Source organism: Panthera leo, chromosome B2 (assembly GCF_018350215.1).
Source record: "Panthera leo isolate Ple1 chromosome B2, P.leo_Ple1_pat1.1, whole genome shotgun sequence".
Classification (NCBI taxonomy): domain Eukaryota; kingdom Metazoa; phylum Chordata; class Mammalia; order Carnivora; family Felidae; genus Panthera; species Panthera leo.
The window spans coordinates 143,025,910-143,053,825 of NC_056683.1; the positions used below are offsets into that span (position 1 = coordinate 143,025,910).

Consider the following 27,916-nt stretch of genomic DNA (forward strand, 5'->3'; position numbering starts at 1 on the left):
TCTTGTCCAAACAGTTCCCCATTAATGGACATCTGGGTTATTTCGAAACTCTTGTTATGACAAATGATGCTGCAACGAATCACCTTGCCTACATGTTGTTTCTATTTGTGGAGGTGTATTCTCAGAATAAGGTTAGGGTTAGAAGCAGAATTGCAAGATGTAAGAATGGATGCAGTATAATTTTGGTACTCCATAGGGCTTCAATGATTTTCCCATTGCCACCAAAAAATTTATGACCACTGTTTCTCCAGAGCCTTGTGATTTCAACGTGCGTTTCCATTGTGAGGACAAACAGCCTTTTATGTTTAAGGACCACCGATATTCTTTGCTGTGAATTGTCTGTTCAAGTTCTTGCCCAAAAATTCTCTTCGGACTGTGGTCTTTTTCAGTCTTTAAGATTTCCTGTGAGTTGCAAATATTTCCTCTATACTGATCTGGGAATATGCCATGATCCCTTTGACCATCTGGAGTACACTTTAATCTTATCCTTATAAATCCCCTCATTTCAGGACACCTCCTTTAGGGATAAACAGTTCTGGTAAAGCCGGATAAGAGGCAGATCAATCAAAAGAATTTCTGACCCCTTGTAGGACGTGTAAGAGATTGTTTCACGTTTAGCAGGTAACCCTGTCGTTCTTATGCAATGGTCCGGGTGACAAAGTCTTGCGTAAGGGAGTGTGTTCAAATTACAAAACTTATCTGGTTCGTTAGAAACTCACAGGGTTCGCCTTCCCTTAGTTTCTGAGTTTGCAAGGTGCCCCTAGAGCTGCTGACACAGGCACAACCCCCTTCTCCTAGACAATAGCTCCTCGGTTTCGCCACGAGATGTCAAGGTGGAGACGGACCAAGAGGCCAGGAGGCTGCGCTTCACGACAGAAGACAGAACGCTGGTTTCTGAGGCCTCCAACATCACGGCTTAGTCAAGCCTAAACCGACCCACCCACGGCCTCGTTCCCGAGGTAGCACCTGGCCCGCCAGCGCGCGGAAGCATCACCGATGGACTCTACACCATACAGCAACCAATCACGCGCCGCCTGGCCCAGATTCCTCCGCCAGAGGCGGCGCTGCAGCCGCAGGTGGCCGGCCAGCGCGTTCGCCCCGCGCCGCCAATCGCGACCCCCGCCGCCCTTCCCGTGATGCCCCGCGGCTGACCTCCGACCTCGCCTCCCACCCCTCCCTGCGGCCCTCTTCTCCCCCGGCCCCTGCTGGATTTGCCGCGTTCCGGAGGCTGTGGGGCGTGCCACCGAGGCGCAGCACCCCCCCCGTAGCGCCTGGGCGGGTGCCGTCCCTTCGTCTTTCCTCCCCGTGGCGGGGCTTGGGGACGGGCCGGGGGCTGCGGCCGCGTCCGGGAGGCGACTCGGTGAGTGAGCCGGACGCTGACAGGACCGGGCGGCGATGAGGGCGGGCTACGGCTGCGGCGCTTGAGGGCCGGGCGGTGGGCGGGGCGGGGCGGGGCGGGGCGGGGCGGCGGGAGGAGCGGGAAGGGGGTGGGGCGTCGGGGCCTCGCGTCCTCCCTCAGCGCCATTTTGTGGCAGCGAGACCCGCAAATAAAGGGGAGCGCCGGGGCTGCGGCGGGAGGAGGAGCGCGGGGGCCGGCGGTAGCGCGGTCTGGCCGCCTGGGCGGTGAGCGGGCAGCGCGGCCTTGGCCTATGTGACTGGGCGGCGCCGGCGCGGCCTCCGTCTGGAGAGGTAGGTGCGGGCCGCCGGCGGGAGCGGCCGCGAGGACCTCCGGGTCCCGAGGGCTGAGGCGCGGCCGACCCGGGTAAGGGGTGGGCAGAGCCCGGAGGGCGACTCGGGGCTCCCGGGCCCGCCGGCCTCCCGTTAGCTGCGCTTTCTTCTCGCCTGCGGGGACACTTCCGCCGCCCCGAGGCCATTTTGCCTTCGGCCTCCGTCCCGGGGGCGAGGCAGGCGCTCCCGCGGGCCGGCGATACCGGGAGGCCGCCCCCTCGGTGTGCGTCGTGTCCCCGCCTCGGTGTCGCCCCCTCCCACCTCTCCGCGGGATCCCGAGGGTTGGCGGCACTAACGAGTTCGTGAAGGGAAGGAAAGCCGTGCACCAAATTTCACGTCGCGCAGTAGGTTATTGCTGCAGCTGCGTCCTCCTGTAGACTTCCATTTTTGAATGATTGCATGCATTCTGAGTAAAGAAAAAATCCTTTATTGAATTAGAGGTTTTCGTGAAATTTCGGGGTCTCACCTTGGGTCTTTCCAAGGCTGCTGTTTACTCCTGTCGTTCAGTAGCATCCGATGAGGCTAGTCGGCGAAAGAAATTGCAGTCCACCAGGTGGCATGTGATAAAGGATGAAGTTAAATTTGGAGGGTTCGGGTGCGTGCCTTTCGGGAGTTCTTTCAGAGCTTACCTTGTCTTAAACAGGTAGCTATAGCCAGGTAATCAGGATTGTCATTTCTCACTGGCGGACCTTAAGCAACCTCCCTAAATTTCTAAGTCCCAAAGGACGAAAGTAATAATAAAAATGTGTCCCCGGCACTGTTGATGTGTTACTTAGCTTATGTAATTTATAGAACTTAGTAGTGTCTAGTTTTCCTGATTCAATTTTGAGTCCTACTTGCTCAAAATATTTTTTGTGTTAGAAATGAGTTGGTATATGCGATACAGAAAATCCGTGGTCGCTCTACGATGTGGACGAGAGCTGTAATAATTTGTACAGTACGTTACAGCTTTCACAGTCCTTTGTGTTCTTGTATGTACGTATGTGCTTGTATGTATATAGTATAGAATCTGCTAGAAAATAACCTTTGCCTGATATGGTCTTAGCACTTTCATATAACTGTATGTTACCTCGCTCTTGAAAGAAGATTTTGCCACTAATTAGCAAAACAATATCCAGATGTTTGGTTTTATGCTTGTTTTTTAAATTATGTTTATTTTTTTTACTTGTTTTCTGAAACTCAGATTATCAGAAAAACTTTTCAGTATTCCCATAATAGTATATTCCATTGGATATTAACCTGGTCCATCAGATTAGAACTCCGAGCTATAAATATTCTCCGGTCTTGACAATGTAGTTGTTGCGTTTTGGTTTAATTGTTTTTAATGCATATTAAACTTTTAATGTTGATATTTTGTTTAAAAAATCATTTGTGTAGCATTTTTATGGCACTTGGATGTTGAGATTTCCAACACTATGTGAGGCAGGCAAAATTGGTATCCTTTTTTTGCTGATTTGGAGACTGCAGCCCAGAGTTAAGTGACTTGCTCAAGATCCATGACTGATAAGAATCAGGAAAAGGTGGTTTTCCAGTTCCTAATTAGTACCCTTTTTACCTACCACAGACCCAGTGTTGTATGCTGTCAGATTATTAGTTTCTTGAGTTTAGTTATGATTAGGTTCAGTGAGGTACATGCTTTCTTAAATTGTGTTGGCTGGTGTTCGCCTAAGAGAGAACAGAGTTGCATAACTTCGGGTCATAATGCTAAGAGCCAGGGAAGTACTGGGATCTGGGATGCTAGGCACCTAGCCAACCAAAACTGAACTCTCCATCATTAAATGTTTCTCATTGTTAAGGCATTTAGAGTACATGGTGGTTCTGAGATCTGAATTTAAGAGGTTATCCCTGAATTAATCCATAGGAATAACTGAAACCTTTACATAATTAAAAAAAAATTTTTTTTAATGTTTTTATTTATTTTTGAAGGAGAGAGAGACAGAGCATGAGCGGGGGAGGGGCAGAGAGAGAGGGAGACACAGAACTCGAAGCAGGCCCCAGGCTCTAAGGTGTCAGCACAGAGCAGATGCGGGGCTTGAACTCACGAACTGTAAGATCATGACCTGATCTGATGCTCAACGGACTGAGGCGCCCCCTATTTTGCTTTTTTTATATTCTTAGATTAGTTAAGCCTAATAATTATTGACGATGGGAGAGTGGGAGAATAATCCATCTTAATCAGTTACCAACTTTTGAGAGGTGTGGCATTTGGGGTCCTAACCCCCAATTTATTAATAGCTGTTTTGACCAGAGCTAATCACCAGATGACCCAATCATTTTCATCATCTAGAAGATGGGGACTAACTTTGATTTTGGAAAGTTTTGATTATTAAGCATGTGACTCATAGCACTTAATATTATATTCATTTCCGCCCTCCCACCCCCCCAAGATTCTGAATTTAAATCTAGATATTTCAGTCATTCATTTTTCTGATACAAAAGTAGATGGTTCTAAGAACCTGGAGTAAACATCGTCTTTATGAATCTAGAATTGATTTTAGATGGCTATTGTGCTTGTCAGTTGAAATTTAAAAGTTGCCTTAGGCAATAATAATTTTCTTAGTACATTCATGTAATATGAAAGACAAATTTGAGAACCAAGTTCTATTTTGACTAAATAGTTAAATATTGATGCTTTTAAATTTAAATATGTTCTAATTTGCCTTTCCCCCTTTTTTTTTTTTTTTTTTTTTGCTTTTGACTCTTGTGGCATATTATGGATTCTCAAGGAAAGAGTGACATTTCAACAGCTATAAATCAGGGAGGGATTTCTTTAAAAATGCTTATGCTTTGAATTCCCAAGCCACATACATATCCTATAACGTGTGGAATGACCTGTGACTCTGAGAATCGACATAAAATGCAAACCTTTATACAAAAACATTTATTTCTGATGTATGTCACAAGTTTACATATTTAGTTTTATAAAGAGCATACAGATATCCGTTAAGCTGTGTGTAATGAAAATTTGCCCACCATCAAACTTTTTAGAAAGAAAGAGAACATAAACTAATGTTAAAAATTTTAACAGCTTGCTGTTTAGAATTCTAAAAATTGGAGATCAAGCATTCTACAGTGGGGCTTAGAAACAAAGACGGGAGCATGTCTTGATAGTTATCCTCAACCTGTGAATTCTCCTTTCAGTTTCTTCAAGAAGTAGCGACTGAAAGTTTTTATTTTTTTGATGGGGAGAAGGAAACTAATAATTGCTTATTTTGTGCCGGTCACCATGCTAAAGATTAGTGTTTATCTTTAGAAGTAGCTGAATAGTTTTGAGCCTTGGGTGGTGGTAATCCTTTTTGGGTTGGGCAAAATGGGCTCAGAAGTTCTGGTTTTTTTTTTTTTATTTTTTATTTTCAAAGTTTGTCACTCTCTTAGATAAAAGCAGGGTTATTAGAATTTCATGTGTTTCCCAGTCCTTTAAATGCCCTTTAAAAACAGTTTAGCTTAGGGGCGCCTGGGTGGCGCAGTCGGTTAAGCGTCCGACTTCAGCCAGGTCACGATCTCACGGTCCGTGAGTTCGAGCCCCGCGTCAGGCTCTGGGCTGATGGCTCGGAGCCTGGAGCCTGTTTCCGATTCTGTGTCTCCCTCTCTCTCTGCCCCTCCCCCGTTCATGCTCTGTCTCTCTCTGTCCCAAAAATAAATAAAAAACGTTGAAAAAAAAAAAATTAAAAAAAAAATAAAAACAGTTTAGCTTATTCATTGCTAATTAAGTGTTTAATTAATTTTATTTTAATGGAATAATCTGAATACGTATTAAAAGAATGAACCAATCTGGGGGAAAATGTCATGTTACAGAAGCATTTACTAGTTTATAAACTGGAATTTATGTTTAATAACAGCCATAATCCTTAAGTTTTACAACTAAAATTCTGAGTGGCTGTGGTGCCCATTTAGCAATACTGTGGATTACCTATCCACAGTGATAAATCTAGCAGTTTTGAAACTGTCACTCATAGCAGTGTTATCACAGTATCTGTTACATTAGGTTCCATATTTATTCTCAAGATTTTACTGTAGGTCATCTTGGTTTTTTTTGGGGGGGGGTGGGAATTAGATTGGCTTATTTAGTTCACTTTTATGATTTCATTGGTAATTGAAGCAAATTCATTTGTTCATACTTCCATTCAGCATGTTTGAGTGTCTCCAGTGTACTGTGCCATCAGCAGTGAATAAAACAATTCTAATGGATCTTATTTTATAATTGGGAGAAACAGATAAGTATGCAAAATATCAGCTTAATGATAAGAACTATGAAGAAACATAAAGCCTGATGTGAGGGGATAGTAAGGGATCAGTGCACTATTTTGAGTGAGTTGGGTGCCTTTAGAAGGAGTAGTGACTTGCAGAGGCACATGTATACTAGTTAAAAATGGCTAGAAGTTCAGAGGGCCAGAATTGTCTCGTAGGTTTTTTTAAATGTTTATTTATTTTGAGAGAGAGAGTGAATCCCAATTGGAATCTGCTCTGTCAGCTTGGAACCCAACAAGGGGCTTGAACTCCAGAACCTTGAGATCATACCTAAGCCGGAAGCAAGAGTCAGACACCTAACCAACTGACCCACCCAGGTGCCCTTCATCGGTTTTTAAAAGTTACTTAGTTTTGTTTTTTGTTTTTTTTTTTTTTAATTTTTTTAACGTTTATTTATTTTTGAGACAGAGAGAGACAGAGCATGAACAGGGGAGGAGCAGAGAGAGAGGGAGACACAGAATCTGAAACAGGCTCCAGGCTCTGAGCTGTCAGCACAGAGCCCGACGCGGGGCTCGAACTCACGGACCGTGAGATCATGACCTGAGCCGAAGTCGGACGCTTAACCGACCAAGCCACCCAAGCGCCCCTAAAAGTTATTTAGTTTATTGACATTTACCTGTTATATTTAGCTCAAATGGGAAATTCTAAGGAAATGCCAGGCTTGGTTTCTGGGTTCCAGTAGGTTGCAGTCTAGTAGAGTGAGTACACTTTGAACATACAAGTAGACCTCTGAGGACAAACATGGTGAAGGTTTGTTTCCCAGATGATTGGAATCACTGGTATCACGTTAGGATAGTCAAAGAAGAAAAATATACAGATTTTATATCGTAGAAATAATGGTCATGTCTTCATAGGTTTTGGTCAGCGACTTGGTCAGCTTCTTAGTTCAGAAACAGATAACCTCAGATTTTTGCCTTCTGCCCCCAATGATAAAATTATTAAAGAAGGAAGAATTAAGCTAGCAATATATAATATCAACTTACGGTTTTTTTTTTTCTAAAATGTACTGATTTCTTTAACACTGATTTCTCTATCTAGTCTGAAAATGAGGTTTTAATGGCAGCATATGATTAGAATGTCTGATTTACACAGTTGGGATTGTATGTAACATAAAAAGTGATATTGGAAGATTATCTCCTTTTGAGGACTCTCAAATAGTAAGAAATCAAGTAGCTTTTAAAAATTCAGTTTTAGGGGCACCTGGGTGGCTCAGTCAGTTAAACATCCTACTCTTGATTTTGGCTCAGGTCAACATCTCACTGAGTTTGAGTACCATGTGTGTGTGTGTGGGTGCCCATGCTCTCAAATAAATAATTCAGTTTTAAGTTATAAATTCTTTGGTTAATTTTTTTATTGAGGTATAATTGACGTATCTTTAGCTTCAGATGTACAATATAATGGTTTGATATTGGTATATATTGTGAAATGCTCACTATAGTAAGCCTAGTTACCATCTGTTACCACAGTTAGAAAGGTTTTTTTCCTTGTGAAGACTTTCAAGATTTATTCTATTAGCAACTTTCAAACATGCAGTACAGTATTGCTAATTATAGTACCATGCTGTGCGTTACATCATTGCAACTTATTTCCCTTTGGCTGAATGCTTAATAGTTTGGGATTTGTAATAAGTGTGGGTAAGTAAAATAAATATAAAGGAAGTTTAAAATATAAGGGGAAGATTCATGACAGTGCTGTTGGAAATAAAACTTAGGGATGAATTTAAATTTGCTTGTGTCCTTATTTGAACAATAGGAGGTATCAGAAAGTGTTTTCAATAAACATAATAAAGTTACTGAGAGTAGTTCTTCTATATAACCTGTCTTTTGCAACTGGGTTCAGTAAATTTTGTATACGTTTATAAAAAGCTAACTTGACATAAATTCTGTGGCATAAAATTAAGTAGTTTGGGAATATTTTTATTAAGGTGTAGTATATAATGTATATAAATATTCATTGTACAGTGGTGAATTATCACGATGATGACAGATTCTACTTTACTATAGCAACCTAATGCTGTAAAAGGAAAGATTTAGCAACTGGTACTACCCTTCCTATTCTTGTGGAAGATGTCTGGGATACTGCCTGAGGTCAGTATCTGAGTTTAGTACAAAGCTATCGCTTCCGTAAGGTTTCTCTTTCTCATAGGACAGTTGTAAGAATGCATTGAGAGTTACATTTCTGGTCAATCCTTTATGGGAACATCAAAAGGAATGATCAGTTTTTTTAACAAAGGAATTCTTAAAAAAAAACCTAAAGACAGTAGTAACAAAAGATGTTAACAAAGGAGAAGATGGGTGTGGATTATACTGGAGCCCTGTGATATCTTTGTAACTTTTTTGTAAATCTAAAACTTAAAAAATAAAAGGTTTTTAGGGGCGCCGGTTAACTCATGGTTTGTGAGTTCAAGTCCCGTGTCAGGTTCTGTGCTGACAGCTGAGAGCCTGGAGCCTGCTTCAGATTCTGTGTCTCCCTCTCTCTCCACCCCTCCCCTGCTCAGGCACGTGCTGTCTCTCTCTCTTTCTGTCTCTCAAAAATAAATAAGCATTTAAAAAAAAAACTATGAAATAAAAGGTTTTTAAATAAATAACCTAGTGATTAACTAACTTCCCTAATTGGTTTAGAAAAGCCAGTATATTTTGTTCCTACCTTAACTGGGAGAAAATCAATCGAACCTCTGCTCTCTGCCTCTTTTTCCTAGGATTCAAGATGACCAACGAGGAACCTCTTCCCAAAAAGGTGTGTTTTTTTCAGCAGTTTTTTAAGCACTTTGTGTTTGGTGGGGGGGGGGGGGGGGGGGTGTTTAATAGAATTAAAGGGACTGTCCTTATTTGCTTATTGTTCATTCTTTTGCCTTATAACACTAATAGCATTGTGGGTGTATAATGTGTTAGACATAAACTTATAGGGAATGTATTTTTAGAATATTTTGAGTTTTTAAAAAACTTTTATCTCCATGGTCTACTCTTAATCTTTATTTTACAAGTAATTCCATCTACATGACTATAAGTGTCAAAAAAGATTCCTTCACAAGTTCTTATAAGTTGCTTATTTTTTTTTCCTACTTTTTAAATCCCTTTGGTTGTGTGGTAAAACCACTTCTGTGTTTTTCAAGAAAAGGTTACAGCTAGTTCTTAGATCCTGCCTTTCCTCTGAAGTTTGTTTTCTAGTCTTATTTTCTCCTTGTCCTATATCCCTAACTTAATTCAATTTAGTCAGTCACAGAATTACAAAATAACATTGTTCGTAAAAGTAATTTATAATTCAAGTGGGAAAGCAGGGTATGTACAAATTAAGCAGTGAGAATTTAAGTGAACACTTAAGGTGGTATTATGGGAATTCGTCTTTAGTTTTGAAGTTAAATTATTCATGAAATAAAGAATTGTAATGTGTTTTAATAATCAGAATTGTGTGCTTTTTGTTAGACTTTTAATGTATTTTGGTACAGTGATTTTCCCTTTTCCTTTTGATGATAGTACTATTACATTGGTTAGTGTTGCAATTTGAAGCAAGTTTCTTAAAAAGGAAACTAATAAAGCATTAATTTCATACTAAGGTAGGAGAGGTGTCTCACCTGTATAGTCTTCATTTGGTATAGAGAAAACACACAATGTTTCTCAATTTACAAAGCAGTTTCAGCTAGTTGGAATATTGTGCTCATTTTTTTTTTTAACTTTTTATTTTGAAACAATTACTGATTCATAGGAAGTTGCAAAGAAATGTACAGGAAGGTTCTGGGTGCTCTTCACCCAGCCTCCTTCAGGGTTAATTTTGCATAACTATCAGAATCTTGTATAACAATATGAAAACCAGGAACTTGGCATTGGCACAATCCACAGAGCTTATGTGTGTGTTCTGTGTGTGTGTGTGTGTGTGTGTGTGTGTGTGTGTGTGTGTAGCTCTGCAGTTTTTTCATGGGTAATTAAGTGTAACCATCACCACAACCAAAATAGTCAACCGAACCATTACTAATAAGCCTCCATTTTGCTACTCCTCCATAGCCCCATCCATCCTTTCCCTCTCCATCCCAAACCCCTGGCAACCACTAATCGGTTCTCTATTTTAGTAATTCTGCTGTTTCACAAAAGTTACACCAAAGAAATTATGCAGTATGTATGTTTTTTTCCCACTCAGTAAAATTTTCTGGAGGTTTGTCCCAAGTTGATCCATAGACTGTTTCTTTCTTAATGGTAAATACAGTATTCCAAGGGTTTGGATATATTGTAATTTGACCTGTTGAAGGAAGTTTGGGGGCTATTACAAATAAAGTTGTCAACATTCATATACAAATTTCTGTATGAAAATAAATTTATTTCTCACCAGCAATGTATGACACCCAGTATTTGGTGTTACTACTGTTCTTTAAAGCCATTCTAATCAATGTGTAGTGATAGCTCATTGGAGTTGTAATTTGCATTTCCTTAAGAATGATGCTTATATTAAAGATAAGTAGTTCACTTTTGAAAAACTTCTTTTCAATAAAATAAGATTTAAAAAAACATAATATATATTGAGCCATTTAAGTCTCAGGCTCTGGAAATGTTTCATCTCAGTACAGAGCTCCTTTTAGGAAGGGTGCTGTGTGATTTTAGTAATAAGGGTAATCCTAATAACAGAAATGAGGGATTAAAATGTTACGATCCTGTTTAAATAAAAAAATGTGAAGAATATAAGAACTAGTAGTATTCAGTATTTAAAAGTTTTAGGAATTGGGTTTCTGGGTGGCTAAGTTGGTTAAGCGTCCAACTCTTGATGTTGACTCAGGTCCTGATCTCATCGTTCCTGAGATGGAGCCCCTGAGATGGAGCCCCGTGTTGGGCTCTGCGCTCACAGCATGGAGCCTGCTTGGGATTCCTTCTCTTCCTCTTTCTACCCTTCCCCTTCTCAGGCATGTGTGCGTGCGCTCGCTCTCTCTCTCTCTCTCGAAAATAAAAATAAACTTTGGAAAAAAAAGTTTTAGGAAGAGCAGTCAGTTCATGTTTTAAATCTCTTTGTATAGGTTCGACTGAGTGAAACAGACTTCAAAGTTATGGCACGAGATGAGTTAATTCTAAGGTAAAAAAAATTTTTTTAACCAAAAATATAAAGCACTTTCTATAGAACATACTGTGATTCTATCCTGTAATTATCTTCAAGTTAGACTTCTTTTTAACGTTAATGCATCCTCAAATCACTTTAATGTACTGTCGAGCATAATATGGTCTGTTCATTGTGTAAACATTGAAGGAAGTATAACACTTCATAGAACTAAAGTACTAGCTTGGGTAGCTTCTAGACTAATAGGTAACTTGAGGTTTTCTTGAGGGAAGATAGTCAGAATTTTAACTGAAAGCATTTGTACTCCATGTGTATAACTTGGCTATGGGGAATAACCCTGCTTTCAGAAGGCTTTTAGTTTAACAAGTATATAGACTTGTTTTGATGTTATTTTTTCCTTTTCTGTTCAACATGTGAAAAAGTTGTAGTTCTGAAGGATGACAAGTCTAGTTATGGAAGACATATATCATTTGCTGATAGGCAAAGTTACTCTTTCTCAGAACTGACTTTGGTCAGCTCATTTAACTATATCCATTTTCTCATCTGCAGGTTAAAGGAGTTGAATTAAATTATTTTTAAAGGTTACTTTAAGCTCTGAATTTCTATGGTTATTCTGTAAATGTCTTTGGAAACCAGATTGTCAAGAACAGCATTAAGGGTTTTTTTTTTTTAATGTAAAATATGATCAACACTGGTTTTGTGTTGTGTAACTTAAATGTGTTCTTTTTGCATTTTATTACTTTGTGTGGTAAGTTTTTTACATGATAGTTTTTAGAACAAAGATTTTTCAGGGCACCTTTGTCAAGGTCATTGAACTTTTTTCTCTAGAACTTTCCAAGTGATTTTTACTTGAATAAGTAAATTTAATTGGCTGGAAGTAGGGGAGAGAAGAAAGGTGTTTTATAAGATGGGCAGGCACAGATGACATGTTCCATTGTTAACTAGAATCTGATAATTTCCCACCTCCTTCAGCTACTCTATTGTAGACAAGCTCTTTATCTTCTTCGTGCAGAGGACAGTTTTTCCATTGCATACATTTATTTTCCTGCACGTGAAATTTAAATCCTTAGTATTCTAAAACACTCTTATCCTCCTGCTGAGGTAGTCCCTTGTTTATGATAATACTGCCATTCACATGTTGATACTGTCTCTGTATATTTGGTTGGTGTGTGCAGTCTTTTTCTTGATTCATCTGTAGGGGGAGAAATCAGTGCTATGATCTTAATAAAACTAAACTCATGGTAGCAATTTTTTATATTAAGTTACCTTTAAGGTTTTAAGTCATGTGCAGTTTATAATCTTGAGGTCAGTTTAACTTCTCTTTCTTCAGGGAATTCTCACATATGACTTTTAAGTGAGTTTTTGTCCTCATTAATTCTCCTGGTGATTTTAAATCAAGTTCTGCTTATTTAACTGTTCTGTGTTTTTTCTGTCATCTTGATAAGGATGTTTTTGGCTGAGCTTTTATATTTTTCTGTTCCTCTAAAATAGTTGTTAATGTGGCTTCCACAAAAGATGTTTATTCATCTCCAAACATTGAGTGAAACTCCTGTTTGTGTCCTAGGTTGTAGGGCCCGTAAAAATAAGCATGCCTTTGACTGAACAGTAGTCTGAACAGTAAAAGGTGAATTTGCTTGGTATCCTGGAATTTTTTTTGTTCATTGTGTTGTAATGTTAATATCTCGTAGCAAAGCTTTCAGAAGTTTTTGAGGTTTTGTAGAAAGATTTTCTAAAATCAAGGGTACAGTTGACCCTTGAACAACACAGGTTTGAACTGTGTGGGTCCATTTACGTGCAGATTTTATACAGTACAATACTTGAAATGTATTTTGTTTTCTTAATATTTCCTTTTTCTAGGAAAATTTTCTGGCTTTATTATAAGAATATAGTATATAATACATACACAAAATACGTGTTATTCAAGTGTGTATGTTACTAGTGTAAGGTTTCTTGTCAACAGTAGGCTATTAGTAGTTAAGCTTTTTGGAAAGTCCAGAGTTATACGTGGATTTTTGAGCGTGCAGGATTTCTCCTCCCTAAACTCCACCCCACATGGGTCAGAGGTCAACTAAATTTTGAATAGCTGTAACTGAAGAGCAGCTTGAAAACATAGCTCTTCAGAAGAGCAGAATAGTAGACATTTGGGGCAGGTTACTTTTTGTTGCGTAAGCATAAGTCTGGGGACCTTGTTTATCAGCAATAATAGCCAAGCTAACATAGCTTGTATTTTGAAGGTAGAGGAATATAGCAAGGAAGAAAGGTTCCCTCATACTCTCATAGCGTATGGCATTTATGCAGATTGTTTCTGCCAATTAGATACGCTTTAAAGAATAGTTCTGAGAGAGAGTGTATTCTCTCCCCCCTTTTTTACGGGCAAAAATAAATGGAGTCACGTGATATTTTCAGAAAAGAGCTGAGATAACCTTGAGTCCCTTATAAGTGGGCACATTTCTTAGGTGCCATTTGTTTGAAGTGGACAGCATATCTGAAAGTAGCGAGTTGTTTACTCCGCTTCCTTAATCCAGGCATGTGCTGAGCATCAGTGACAGCGTCCTGTAAGGCCCATGAACTGACCTGGAGGAGCACACTTAGTATATTCTCAGCAGAGAACACTTTGTCCCGTGTTTCCTTCCTAAAAAGAATAATGAAGTGACTAACTTTATTACTGGTTAAAAATCATGTAGTGAAATTCTTGGCATTACTTAAATTTATAAGTTTATAAATTTATAAATTTAGTAAAAGCAATATCAATGTAACAACTAATATGTGAATTTATTTTTGTGCTAGATGGAAACAATATGAAGCATACGTCCAAGCTTTGGAGGGCAAATACACAGATCTTAATTGTAAGTTTTTAAGTTTCCTGAAGATTACATGAATATCTCCTTTTAGATTTTTGTTAAGGAAAATTTTTGTTGCAGGATAATTGGTTTTACTAAGCAACTGTAATTTTTGTTTAATGTTTATTTTTGTGAGAGAGACAGCACGAGTCGGGGAGGAGCAGAGAGAGAGGGAGACACAGAATCTGAAGCAGGCTTTGGGCTCTGAGCTGTCAGAGCTCTCAACCTAGAGCCCAGGGTGGGGCTTGAACTCAGGAGCATTGAGATCATGACCTGAGCCAAAGTTGGACACTTAGCTGACTGAGCCACCCAGGCGCCCCAGCAATTGTAATTTTTATTCAAGCATTTCGTTCCAGAATTCTGTCCAAGCATTCACTGTATTGCTGCTGCAAAATAGGTGAATGAGCCGTGGTCTCTTTTCTTTAATTCCCTTCGTGTGTAGTTCTTGGGAAAGACCGACATCTAATAATCGTATGATAGCGAGACTGTTTTAGTAGAATTACATACAAGTGTCTGAGAGCATAGATGGGGAAACTCAACAACTACTTGAACTTTCCTTGATGTGTCCCTCATTGCTTCCACAGAAGAATTGGAAGTGAAACATGAGTTATTAGTCTTAGAAAGGAAGTACATAGAAGCACACACAACAAACTTGTAAGAGCTTCAAGTGTAACAATAGGATATATTTACAGATTTTTCAAAACCTGCTGAAAAATAATGCCAACAAAGTTTATTAGTTTCAAGCCATTTTAGTTTTTGTCACTTGTCACTGAGTTAAGAATAACATACTATTTGTGAACATAAAAAACGATACAGGGGCACCTGGGGGCCTCTATCAGTTAAGCGTCCAACTTTTGATTTCAGCTCAGGTCGTGATCTCATGGTTTGTGAGATCTGTGCTGTGAGCATGGAGCCCACTTGGGATTCTCCCTCTCTCTGCTCCTTCTCTGTTCCTACATGCACTCTCAGTACCCCCCCCCACACACACACACAACACACACACACACAGTAAATAAACTTTTTTAAAAAGCGTCAATATAATATAGGGACACCTGGGTGGCTTATTCGGTTGAGTGTCCCAACACAGCCTGCTTGGGATTCTCTGTTTCCCTCTCTGTCCCTGCCCGGCTTCTGTGTGTGTGTGTGCGCGCGCGCGCTTTCGCTCGCTCGCTCTCTCAAAAATTGAAAAGGGCGGAGGGGGACAATATAGTTTTTCAAGTCCAGAAAGCTTAATAACCTGAAATTTCAGTTACTATATGACTATATTATAATCCACACACATTAGCATTATGAGAGCTTAAAGTAATAATCGTGCAGTTTTTGGCATATTTACATTGAATAGGTTAAAAACAATATAGTCAGGACTTTGTCAGTGTGTTACAGTATAGACGGATGCAAATAATGAAGCTTCCCATGTTCTGGGAGATGGATTGGACAAGAATAACGTAATCCCATGTAGGATGAGGTGGCTGTGGGCCACTCTAACACCACTGCCTCCTGAAAGAGCACTCGTGATCAAGAACACATTAGGATAGAAACTAAAGACTAGATGAATTTTTTTGCCTTTGTTTTTTTTATTCTTGACAGAGGCAGTCGGAACTTTATTTGGGTACGTCAGGTTGATCTTGAAATTATATGTCCTAATGTTTGGGGATTTTTTTTTCTTCTAATCATCAGCTAATGACGTAACTGGGTTAAGAGAGTCTGAAGAAAAACTAAAGCAACAACAGCAAGAGTCTGCCCGCAGGGAAAACATCCTAGTAATGCGACTGGCTACCAAGGAGCAAGAGATGCAAGAGTGTACTGTGAGTATTTCAAGTGGTTTAAGTCTTTTGGCGAAATTGGGTTTTAGTCTGCATTATGACGTGTATTCATAGTTAGCGAATTTTATATACTTGCTCGTAAGTATAAACGCACATTTTGTTGAGATAGATCAGCTTCATGCTATAAATATGCAAATTGTAAAATCTTGGGCGATCACCCTATTGTCGGATTTGAAGTTTTTTTCAATGGCCAGGAAGTTCAAGGTTTTCAGTTATTTTCCATGATACAATAATCAGTATATTGATTCAGATGTTTTTTAGTAGGTTGGTATCTGAGAGTATAAGGAGCATTTGCTCCTTTCTAAGCAAGCTGTTTCTCCTCTGCTCTCTTTATCTCTCTGTGCATAAAAAAACTTCTTCCTGGTATCAGCAACCTCTGCCATGTCTGCTTTTAATTGTTAATAGCTTTCATTTGTACACAGATCTGAAATCCATTGACATGTTTGATCATTTAGATCTGGTTGGATTTAGATTCGATTTTACGCTGTCTTCTGTAGTCCCAGTTATTCCTTTTTATTTAGTGTTTGTATATATGTTATGTAAAATAGAGGTAGCTCTATCCATGTTGTTACTAATTTTAAAAATCTGAAATTTCTTAAAATTTTATGTATTTAAAGTAATCTATCTTTACACCCGATGTGGGGCTCAAACTCATGACCCTGAGATCAAGTTGCATGTTCTTCCAACTGCCAGACAGGCAGCCTGAAAATCTGAAATTTTCTTGAATTCTTTTGTGTAATCTCCATTGGTCTGATACATTGTTTATTAAATCTAATGCAAAAGATAATATTCTGGTCACTGGAGACTCTGATCATAAATGGGACACAGTCCTATTCCTAGTTGTTTTCTCACTAATAAAATGTTTTTCAGGGTTCAGTCACAGTCCTTTTACTTCCTGTAAAGTTTGTTTTCTCAGTAATCACACACCTTCACTTTTCTATATTTTTATCTCTTGACTGTATTTTTTACCTGGACACTTGGTTTCAAGAAGTCTCACCAATAGTTTGAATATAATTTTCTTTTCTTTTTTTTTTTTTTTTAATGCTTGTTTATTTTTTTTTTAATTTTTTTTTTAACATTTATTTATTTTTGAGACAGAGAGAGACAGAGCATGAATGGGGGAGGGTCAGAGAGAGGGAGACACAGAATCTGAAACAGGTTCCAGGCTCTGAGCTGTCAGCACAGAGCCCGACGCGGGGCTCGAACTCACGGACCGCGAGATCATGACCTGAGCTGAAGTCGGCCGCTTAACTGACTGAGCCACCCAGTCGCCCCAAAGCTTGTTTATTTTTGAGAGAGAGAGAGCAGAGCCAAGTCAGGGGGGAGGAGCAGAGAGAGTGGGAGAGGGAGGCATAGAATCCAAAGCAGGCTGCAGGCTCTGAGCTGTCAGCACAGAGCCCAACGTGGGGCTCGAACCCACGAACCGTGAGATCATGACCTGAGCCAAAGTCAGGCGCTCAACTGACTGAGCCAGCCACCCAGACGCCCCTAATTTTCTTTCTTTATAGGTAACACCCCAATCTCAAAACTCTTAAATTCTTTTCTCCTTTTTTTGATACTAAGGATTCTAGATTCTACCTAGTTTTGGGTCAGTTTGCATGGCACTGTGCCAGATGCTTATACATGCAATGGAAGAATCTTATCTGCAAGATACAAACTGCTGGTAGAGTGTGATTGGAGGGTGCCAGTGCTAATATCTCCTAGCACCAGTGTGTCTTGAATTCTTTCTTGAGCCCTACTCTTGACATCCTAGTTCATGTACCTTTTTTTAACGATGGTTAGATGACACGAAATAGGTGGCAGTGCCTTAACCATATGTGTTGTCATGCCCGAGGGCCTCTTCCATCCTTGTCAAGTGAGCGCTCCTTTCATACAACACCTAGGTCACATACTTGTTACTGCTTGCCTAGACAGTATATACTGTTGACTCACTTCTATTCTCCAGCTATGCTATGGCACAGACAGTTTTGGTAACATCATGCCTGATCAGAGCCTTTGGTGATGCTCATTTACCCTTTTGTCTTTTCATCCTAGGTTTTTAAGGTTATTTCAACTAGAATCTAACCATTTCCAGTCATACGTTTTTTTAATAGTTTTCCCCTTCACATGTCAGCTGAACCAGCTCATTTTCAGTTAGTTACAGAGTAAGATTTTGCAGAAAGGGTGGTAGGAACAAAACCATTAGGAAAGGACAAGATTATCTATGGCAGATGAGGGCAGTTCACTTTGTAAACCTAAATAGTAACTATGTCCATCTCGGAGAGGCATGTTTTCTTGGGGATAACAGTGGGTGATATGTGCTGTATGACATGCTTTGTTCCTGTTCAGTTATCTTAACAACTGGTCTTATGTTAAATAAGCAGCTGCACTTTTTTGTTTAAAATGAGTGACTTTAAGGAGCACCTGGTGGCTCAGTTGGTTGAGCATACAACTTTGGCTCAGGTCATGATCTCGCAGTTCGGGAGATCGAGCCCAGCATAGGGCTCGAGCTGCTGCAGCGCAGAGCCCACTTTGGATCCTCTGTGTTTCCCCCCCACCCCCGTCCCTCTCCCACTCATGCTCTCTCTCTCTCAAAAATAAAACGCTTTTTAAAAAATGAGTAGCTTTTGGGGCGCCTGGGTGGCTCAGTCGGTTGGGCGTCCAACTTCGGCTCAGGTCGTGATCTTATGGCTCGTGAGTTTGAGCCCCGTGTCGGGCTCTGTGCTGACAGCCTGGAGCCTGCTTCAGATTCTGTGTCTCCCTCTCTGCCCCTCCCCTGCTCGTGCTGTGTCTCTCTCTCTCTCCCTCTCTCTCAAAAATAAACATTCAAAAAAAAAATTTTTTTTTAATGAGTAACTTTAAGAAATCTCCTTATGCTAAATAAAAAATTACCTCTGTTTGCTCAGTGAAATAGTAAATATATTTCCAATCCACATAGCATATTTGTACTTTATGCTAAATTTTGGTAGAAATTAGCAGCTTATAAATTGTTTACTTTAATCCTATTTTAAGTGTTAGTGTGCAGCAGGATCTTGAACCAAAACTACTTTGGGTGTGAAGAAAGTGATGCATTTAATGCTAATAAACTGTATTTCATATTTTAGAAATGTAATGTTAGTGTGCTAGTAATAGTACAACTGAAGTCGAAATTGAAGGTTTCATATGTAAGTAGAAGGGTTCTGGTGTGGTGGAAAAAGCCCCAGACTGGGAGTCAGGAGGCTTGAGAACTAGATTCTAGTCTCCATTCTGGCACTGAACTGTGTATCTGTAGACATTTGCCTTATTTAATTTCAAAAATGAGCAGTTTGGATTTGGTCAGTCACCTTCCACCTATATTATTCTGTGATTCATATCTACTCAGAAGGAAAAAAATGAATATATACTTCATTTTCACTTGAGCTATTTATAAAGCTGTAATACCACCTCATAAATATAAGCACGGTGTATTTTTAAATTTGGAAATACAAATGTGTATTTTAAGTTATAATCTTGTACTTGGTATATTTTTAGGAGACCTATACATAGAATAATTTCCATAGATACAAATAAACTACTGTACTCTTAGATAATATTTTAAACTTGGCAATTTTCTAGGGGTGTCAATATTTTTAGTAAATATAACTGATTTTTTGTATCCTTTGGTTGCGAAGTAAGATACAGCCTCTTTAAAGGTTCCAAATATGGAAATGCAATTGTAGCCTTAATTCCTACATGGGTAACCTTAAATAGTTGTTTACAATTTACACTTTTTTTAGAGGATGTTAAGATTAAAGGAGGAAGGATTTAATAAATTGGTAAATTCTGTGAACAAAAGGGGTTTTACGCCACCTTCTCGTGTATATTTTCTTTGATTTGGTAGTAATTGTTTCTTTTACTTTGTACAGACTCAAATCCAGTACCTCAAGCAAGTCCAGCAGCCTAGCGTTGCCCAACTGAGATCAACAATGGTAGACCCAGCGATCAACTTGTTTTTCCTAAAAATGAAAGGTGAACTGGAACAGACTAAAGACAAACTGGAACAAGCCCAAAATGAACTGAGTGCCTGGAAGTTTACGCCTGATAGGTAAACAAATCATACTCCCCAGTCAAGACTTCCCTGACAGTCCCACTGCGAGAAAGCTGTGGTGGGACAGCCAAGTACTCGTTTCCACACCAAGACTCAGACTTTTTGAGCCAAAAAAAGCCACATTCTTACACTATCCAGCTTGTAATGGTTAATGTAAAACTTACCAGATGAACCTTGTGTTTCAGCTTTTTTCTCTTCCCCCTCCCCTTGCTTCAGAGGCCTGATGGCGTCGGACTATTCCGAAGAAGTGGCCACCTCCGAAAAATTCCCCTTCTAGAACATGTAGACACTTGAGAAATGTTTCTGTTTGAAGAAAATAGAGGGAGAAACAGAAGTCTTAAGTCTGTGGCACACTGTGTCTTCAGACAGTTTGGAGGAATGAAAACCTAGAGATTTAAAATCATGAATTGAACATGTAAAATTCCAGTAAAATGTAAAAATGGAATATGCATCGCTCTTAACCTTGAGCATAGTGACTTAGAGACACTGTATATCAGTTTTGCCAATAAGACTGTGGACTTCGTGATTGTTGTTGAACTTCTGGGTCAAAACTCAAATGAGGTGAATTTTGCCTTTAAAGAGCTTCATTTGCTAAGGAACCAACTTAATAGTCGTGAGAGAATCAAATAATAGATGTCAGTACAAGTAGTTCATAACCGTTTAGTTTGGGGCTCTATATTACTTGATTGAGCCTTAAATCAATGTGGGTTTAATCAATGGTTTGTTCTTTGAATTCTTGCTAATGCTGTAGATAATCTTATTGAGGACTGTACAAACATAAAGGTGTGGTATCAAACTTCAGGTTGAAACTGTTTGAAGCATTATGAACATTCATTTCACTACTAGATTGTATAAGGATATTGGCTGTGATGAGACTCACCGCGTTATTTTTTTCAGTAGTGAAATTAAATCCCCATTCCATTCAACAGGCACATGTTGAAAGAGTATTGTCGTTGGTGTTAATGGGGGAATGTGTTTCCTTCATTGTATTTGGGGCCTTTTGTATTGCACTCTTGATATTAAATTAAATGTGCCTTGAAGTAGTTGGTTTTTTTTTTCTTTTTTCTTTCTTTTTTTTTTTTTAAGTTCAAGGAATACTCTGATGATTTTGTTGTACTTTTAACATTTTGATTTTGGGGGGCTGTGGAGAGCAGATTGATTTTGGAAAAATTGTTGCCATGCTCTTCAAAGTGAAGGAAAAGGCTCTGTGTCACATTTTTAAAGACCTACTTTTTTCCAGCTGGTATCATAAAAGACAAGGAGACTTGACACTTGCTACTTTTTGACACCTTGTCCCAGGGTATTGCAGTAGAAATTAATGTGGGACAGCTTCACAGGGTGCCTGCCAGAAGATTGGGGGAAATAATGTATTGGAACTGTGGGCTGGCCTAAGTGAGACATTTTGTGAATTGAAAAAAAGGTATAGTGATCATTTCTAGCAAATTCATTTGATCATTTAGATAAATGAGGCATTATTTCTTCATGCTTCCATCCAATCCTGGAGGTGAATTTTTTTCGTCAGATCATTCTCTAAGTCACCAATGAGAATTTTCACTTGGTGATAATGGAGTCTAAGATGAGTGGAAGATAAATGTTCCAGATTGTCCCAACGCTTAAGTGCAGTTTTAACAAGGGTGACTTAAGTTCTCTCTTAACCATTCAAATCAATTGTAAGTATCTTATATGTTTGTGCTTTAGGGAACTGATTGTGGGGCAGAGGGTGGGTTGAAGAAGTGGTTTGTGTGATTTTACGGCAAGAAAATCCGCTTCTAAAATTCTCACTATTTGTGGGGTTGGAGGGTAAGTAAACAAAAATGTGCCGCATTGGCATTTGTATATATTTTATGCCATTTAAGATCACAGTAGAAATGGCCTACGTACTTTTAGTAGGTCAAGAAATAATTCATAAAATGTATTACTAACGTGTACTCAAATTTTATTAGCTAGCATCCTTCTTTACTGCTTAGGTAAGAGTCATTGTGAGGTCTGTGGGGGTTTTTCTCTGTGGGGTTAAAAATATTTTTTTAATAAGATAATACATGCTCATGTATAAAATTGGAACAGCATGAAGAAAGGTGGAGACAAAAAATGAGAGTCCCTTCTGGATGTGACCTTGCCATTCCCCATTGTGTTCTCCAGGAACAGTAACCACTGTTAAATTTCTTGGGTATCATCAAGATCGTTTCTGTGCACATACAGTCATTTTATATACATTGATTTTAAACAAATGTGAACGTACATACACGATTGCAGCTTGGTGTCCCCCTCCCCCTAACACACAGACACAGTTTATCCCTTGCATGGTTTTTTCATTCTTTTATTAGATTACTTCATTTTTAATGGGTACATAATATTTCCATTGTATTAATAAATCATAATTTATTTTAATCACCTGTAAGTGAATTTTTGTTCTGTAAAGAATAGGGTATAAATGGTACTATAAATACATCATTAACTTGAAACAGTGCTTATTAATCAGTGCTGTGTCTGGAGTAATTCAAATAGAATGGGTTATGGGTCCCCCCCCCCCCCCATTTTCCTATTCTGTTTTAATTTTGAAAGAGAAAGATTCTCTAAATTATCTTCTTTAGTTGAAATACTTCATACATGTAACAGTGCATATATTTTAGAGTATTTAAGAGAGGTATATTTCAGTTATTTTGACAGTTCTGTTTTGCGTTTAATCATTTAGGCAATTGTGTGTACATGTCTCAGATACCCTGGCCCCCTTCCTTGTGATCATAAAGCAATGTATAGTGTCTGTTCTTTTTTATAAATCTTTCTCTCAAGACTGTTTCCTTTCATATTTTCTTTGGGATTATTTGACTTTTAGGAATGGGTTATGGGGCAGGGTGGGGGGTGTAATTAAAGAAAATTATTCCAAAGACAGTTATTGGTAATTGAACTCTTACCATTTTGGAGGATGTAATGAACACAATATAAATCTCACATGACATGGTAAAATGGTAAAGTGTTTTAAGACTTGTTTCAGTAATCACTAATTTCAGAAGTGATAGGATTATCTTAGAACAGGCATTTATTAAAAGGTATGACCATAAAGGAAGCATTTTTTCTATTAGAATTTGTGGTACTTTATACGAGGTTAAGTCAGGTCACAAGTTAGTGTATTGGTTTTACCAGTAGTCTTTTTTTTCTAATCTTTATTAAATTCACATAGGATTTTCAGGTTAGTTGGAAAACACTGAAGCTATAGACTTTGTAAGAAAACAAACTTGGGAGCGCGGGCAGGGCGTGGGAGGAGCACGCTGCCTGACAGTGGTGCCCCGTCTTTTAACTCCTCACTGGATTTCTAAACTCTTGTTCAGTGGAAGCCAAAGTCGGAGGGTACTGATGGGCGATGAGGGGGAGTCTGGAGCTACAGTAGCAACGAGCAAGAACACCAGCTAATAGAGTTACCATAGAGAGAATAAAACCCTTAGCAAGTGCTTTCACCTGAGGCTGCTCCAAGCAGCAGTAACCCAGGTTTCACTGTACCACAGAGAAAGTTAATTTATGAACTTTTGCTTAAATTACCCCTGAATTAGGGTAGAGTATATACAATGGATAAAAACACTAGAACGCTGAGTCAAAGAATGAGAATCACTTACAAAATGCTCTCATTTAACTTACTTTTTAAATATTTTGGAGAGAGAACGAGGAGGGTGCAGAGAGGGGAGGGGACAGAGGATCTGAAGTGGGCACCTGTGCTAACAGCACAGAGCCCGACGAGGGGCTCAAAGTTCCGAACCGTGAGGGCATGACCTGAGCTGAAACCGCAAGTCGGCCGCCTAACCAATTGAGCCACCCAGGCACTCCACAAAATGCTCTCATTTAAAAAGTCTGAAGGCTTATATAACAGGATATGATGCATTGTGAAGTAATGTATCAGGCAAGTGAAAGCCCCACTAAAGGAAGGAAAGGACAGGAAATGTCAGCAAAACATTTTTTTTAACCCATTAAGTCTTTCTGAACTTAACGCCATCACAAGAATACCAGACCATCCCTGTGGAGCATGCGACTCTTGATCATGGGGTCGTGAGTTCAAGCCTACTTGGGTGTAGGTGTAGAGCCTACTTAGTTAAAAAAAAAAAAATATATCAGACTGTCCTTATTCAAGTGTCAGGTAATATCACAATTATGTATTTAAATCAGATGCCTTTAGAAGTCATCATTTCTATTATTGAGGCTAAAGAAAAGCTGTAAAGTTTTATTAAAGACTGTTATTAAGGCATTTGATTGCATTTTTGCAGTTGCTGTGTATGTGTGTGTAGTCTTTATGGAGTGTTGCACTGGGCCTTGGTAACTAATTTGTGGAAAGTTTGGTATCCCTACTTTGGCAGATATTTACATCAGTGTTATTTGTGATAAGTAATCCCAATCTTAGTTTTCTGTTCTAAAGATAACCTACTAAACATGAATAAAATCTTAACCACATATCAATATTAAATTTTTTTAAATTTATGTTTATAGTCGAAGATAGCTCAGAAGTATATAATAAAGAAGTTAAATGAAGATTAGTGAATGGAAATAGTCTTAACGGGTTTTTAAACGGCTCCTTAAAAACAGTTACTGAATATGCCTCACTTACTGCAGTAAACCTTCTTGTGAGAACAGCTTATTAAGAGGCATCCTCATCAAATGCTGTTTTAGCAAGAATAAATATACTCTGCTTATGATACTGCCTTTACCTTTTCAAGAACTTTACTGTTCCAAGCTAAGTACCTTAGTGTTTTTTTAATACTGATATATCTGAGATGTGTGTTAATTAACTGGTTTGTTTCTATTACAAATGATAAATTGGGATGAAAATAGATACCAGAATTAATTATTAGTGTAATAGAAGATGTGGCCATTTGGGTACTTTTTGTTTAGGGTTTATTTTTGCTGCTGTATTGGCAAAATACTGAAATGCAGAAGATGGACGTGTTCCAGAAGAGAAGATGGTAATTATAGGGAGGCATCTGCTGTGACAGTTACATTCTGTACGTGTTACATCTATTGCTGTAATAATTGCAAGTAAACAAGGTTGTAGAAACTTGTCTTCATTTTGTGATGGATGGCTCTTTCCTTTGCAGCCAAACAGGCAAAAAGTTAATGGCGAAGTGTCGAATGCTTATCCAGGAGAATCAAGAACTTGGAAGGCAGCTGTCCCAGGGACGTATTGCACAACTTGAAGCAGAGTTGGCTTTACAGAAGAAATATAGTGAGGAGCTTAAAAGCAGTCAGGATGGTAAGGGGATTTTTGAAAAGTTTGGTTAAATTTGCACTGGCTTTAAAAAACTTGCCAGGCATGAATATTATAGATTAGATTCTGTATGTGCTAATCTCTGCCAGTAGTTCTATAAAATTACAAATGAAACATTTCTAGCTGGGGCACCTGGTTGGCTCTGTTGGTGAAGCATCCGACTCTTGGTTTCAGCTCAGGTCATGATCTCCAGGTTTGTGAGTTCAGGCCCCACATTGGGCTCCTTGCTGACAGGAAGGAGACTGCTTAGAGTTCTCTCTGCTCCTCCCCCGCTCACTTGTTCTCTAAATAAACTTAAAAATTTCTAGTTGAGTAGCAAAGCCATTTTAATTTTAGCGGTCCCCCTCCTCCTAATTGTTCATTGTGCAAATTTCGAGAAGTTTTTGGTTTTGGAGGGGTGGAATTTGGTGAAACATAAGGCTGTATGTAGACAAATTTAAATTCAGTGTTTTTAAGAGGGGGTTATCTCCATTTAACCAATTTCTCTGTAAGTGTAAATCTTGGAGGTATTTGGCTATTTCCAGTGGTCTAAATATAAAGAATTGATTGTACCTGTTAAGGTCCTGTTTAGTGAATAAGATGTGACTTTTTTTGGAAAGAGAAAGAATGAGCATGAGCTCTGGAGGGGCAGAGAGGAGAGAGAGAATGAATAAGAATCTTAAGTAGTCTCCACGCCCAACTTGAGCCTGATGTGGGACTCAGTCTACTGACGATGAGATCATGACCTGAGCCGAAATCAAGAGCCAGACACTTAAGCGAGTCACCCAGGTGCTGCTAAACATGTAATGTAATACTTAAATTTGCTAAAGGTAAACTTAATTCAGTCTCTGTCTCCGCCCGCCTCCCCCACACTTTTTTTTTTTTTTTTTTTGGCAAGTGTAGCTGCATCTGTTCTGTTTCTCTTCTCTTTGAGGAAGGATGAATAGTACCTAAAATATCTCACCAATGAAAACTAAATTGAGAATTAGTATATTTGACAGTTAATTGTGAAGATCAGTAGTCAGTGTAGTATCTTTTAAAGTATCTTTTCATAGTGATAGTTGTTAGCTCTTACTGTTCGTAAACATAGAAAATAGATTTCAGTATAGTAGTGAAGGACTTTTTCCTCTCCCAAGGCTTTTTAGGATTTAATGGACATGTGTATTTTATCAGTTTTCAAGAGTTATTTTCTCTAATTTTTTTTGGATGTGGGACAGTCCTTTGTTATAGCATAGGCCTCTTTGGAGTGTTAGAGTAGAGGACCCACTGTTTCCTAGGGCTGAACCTGCTGTGGAGCTGAGACAGACACTGATTAGGAGAATAAGGAGTAAGGGGAGTGGCCATGTGGGCCCAGAGGTAAACCCATGTGGAGTGGATTTTGTGGGCTATAATGAGTTGTATATGGCTAGATGGCTTGGGTCAGTTGGAACTTGGTTGCTTTATAGATATTTTAAGTAAGTCTCCCCCACCCCTACTTCCACCCCAAACAAACTCATTCTTGAATGACTATTTTTAAATTCTAAGCAAAAGCTTGAAATAGTTTGTGACTTTTAGACTTGTATTTGTTTACTTAAACATTTATTGACTGTCTAGCTTTGTGGCAGGCGCTAAGCAATATTTTAAAATCTGTTTTCAGAGATATTAAAGTAGGTTTGACTCTCCTTTGCACAGAACTGAATGACTTCATCATTCAACTTGACGAAGAAGTCGAGGGTATGCAGAGCACCATTCTAGTTCTTCAGCAACAGCTGAAAGAGACGCGTCAGCAGTTGGCTCAGTACCAACAACAGCAGTCTCAGGCTCCAGCCCCAAGTACCAGCAGGACTACACCTTCCGAGCCTGGAGGACAGGCGGAGGCCACAGGTAAAGACTGCAGCCGGCTGGCCAACGGACCAAGTAATGGCAGTTCCTCCCGGCAGAGGACGTCTGGGTCTGGATTTCACAGGGAGGGGGACACAGCCGAAGATGACTTTCCTTCTTCTCCAGGGAATGGGAATAAGGCCTCCAACAGCTCAGAGGAGAGAACTGGCAGAGGAGGTGGTAGTTACGTAAATCAACTCAGTGCGGGGTATGAAAGTGTAGACTCTCCCACGGGCAGTGAAAACTCTCTCACACACCACTCAAATGACACAGACTCCAATCCTGACCCTCAAGAGGAGAAAACAGTGAGTGGGAAAGGTAACCGAACTACGGGTTCCCGCCACGTTCAGAATGGCTTGGACTCAAGTGTAAATGTACAGGGTTCAGTTTTGTAATATTTTTTCCAACAAATTTTTATACAGTGTCATTTAATTTGGGAGAGGATACTGTCCGGAAAATTAACGCATACTTTTGTCACAATTTGCCTTTTTTTTTGTGGGTGTGGTTTTTTTTTTTTCTTTTCCTCCCCGCCCCCCCCCCCCCCCCCCCCCTTTGCTTCAATACCTCTGCCACTTTGGAAATTGTAACAGTTAATTACCTTGAATGTTGCTAAAAGGACATTTTGTGTAGGGTCAAGTTATTTTTATATGAGTTAATGTGAAGTTGTAAATGGAAATCTTTCCCTAAAGTATAACACAATGATGTCTGTATAAATCTGTGTCTATCCTAGAACCTGTGCTGTGTACGGGCATTCTTCCTCATGCTGTTATTATACTTATGCACCATTCAGACTTGTTAGAGTAGATGTGGGTTTATGACTGCCAAGTTTGCCCAGTACAGTAGTTTTTCACTAAAAGCTGGACTTGCTGATGGAGTCCTAGAGTAGTTTCAGTGTTAGATACAGTTTTTTCCACCTTACATCTGTGCATTTTCTCTTTAGGTGACTGAATGTTTAAGAAATTTGTGTGCATAGTTACTCAGTTTTTATGAACTGTTGTATCCTGTTAATGCATATTGCTCTGTGACTCCAGTATATCTTACCTGTACTGACCAAACCTAAATAAAGATTTTTATTGTAACCGCTTGCATTAGTTTTTTTTATTTGCGTGTGTGT

At 39.2% G+C, this 27,916-nt stretch overlaps 2 protein-coding genes and 1 pseudogene across 4 annotated transcripts; 1 reads left to right on the forward strand and 2 right to left on the reverse strand.

The window, feature by feature from the left end:
- The first annotated feature begins 837 nt into the window (after nt 1–837).
- Nucleotides 838–27,881, forward strand: LOC122220558 (WT1 associated protein). 3 transcript variants are annotated; one of them, XM_042940216.1, is made up of 8 exons: nt 838–1,360; nt 8,675–8,712; nt 10,973–11,028; nt 13,798–13,856; nt 15,528–15,655; nt 19,537–19,715; nt 24,794–24,948; nt 26,614–27,881. In XM_042940216.1, the coding sequence occupies exons 2-8, from the start codon at nt 8,683–8,685 to the stop codon at nt 27,195–27,197; spliced, it is 1,191 nt and encodes a 396-aa protein (XP_042796150.1). In that variant the 5' UTR covers nt 838–1,360; nt 8,675–8,682; the 3' UTR covers nt 27,198–27,881. The 3 variants fall into 3 exon arrangements, with proteins under 3 accessions (XP_042796150.1, XP_042796149.1, XP_042796151.1); XM_042940215.1 differs by lacking the exon at nt 838–1,360 and adding an exon at nt 1,502–1,689; XM_042940217.1 differs by lacking the exons at nt 838–1,360; nt 24,794–24,948; nt 26,614–27,881 and adding exons at nt 1,503–1,689; nt 19,935–20,735.
- LOC122220777 (basic salivary proline-rich protein 1-like) lies at nt 1,004–5,859 on the reverse strand. Its single transcript, XM_042940426.1, has 2 exons — nt 5,847–5,859; nt 1,004–2,019 (listed from the first exon to the last, which is right to left on the reverse strand). The coding sequence occupies exons 1-2, from the start codon at nt 5,857–5,859 to the stop codon at nt 1,004–1,006; spliced, it is 1,029 nt and encodes a 342-aa protein (XP_042796360.1).
- LOC122220876 lies at nt 17,440–17,552 on the reverse strand (annotated as a pseudogene).
- Nucleotides 27,882–27,916: the final 35 nt, after the last annotated feature.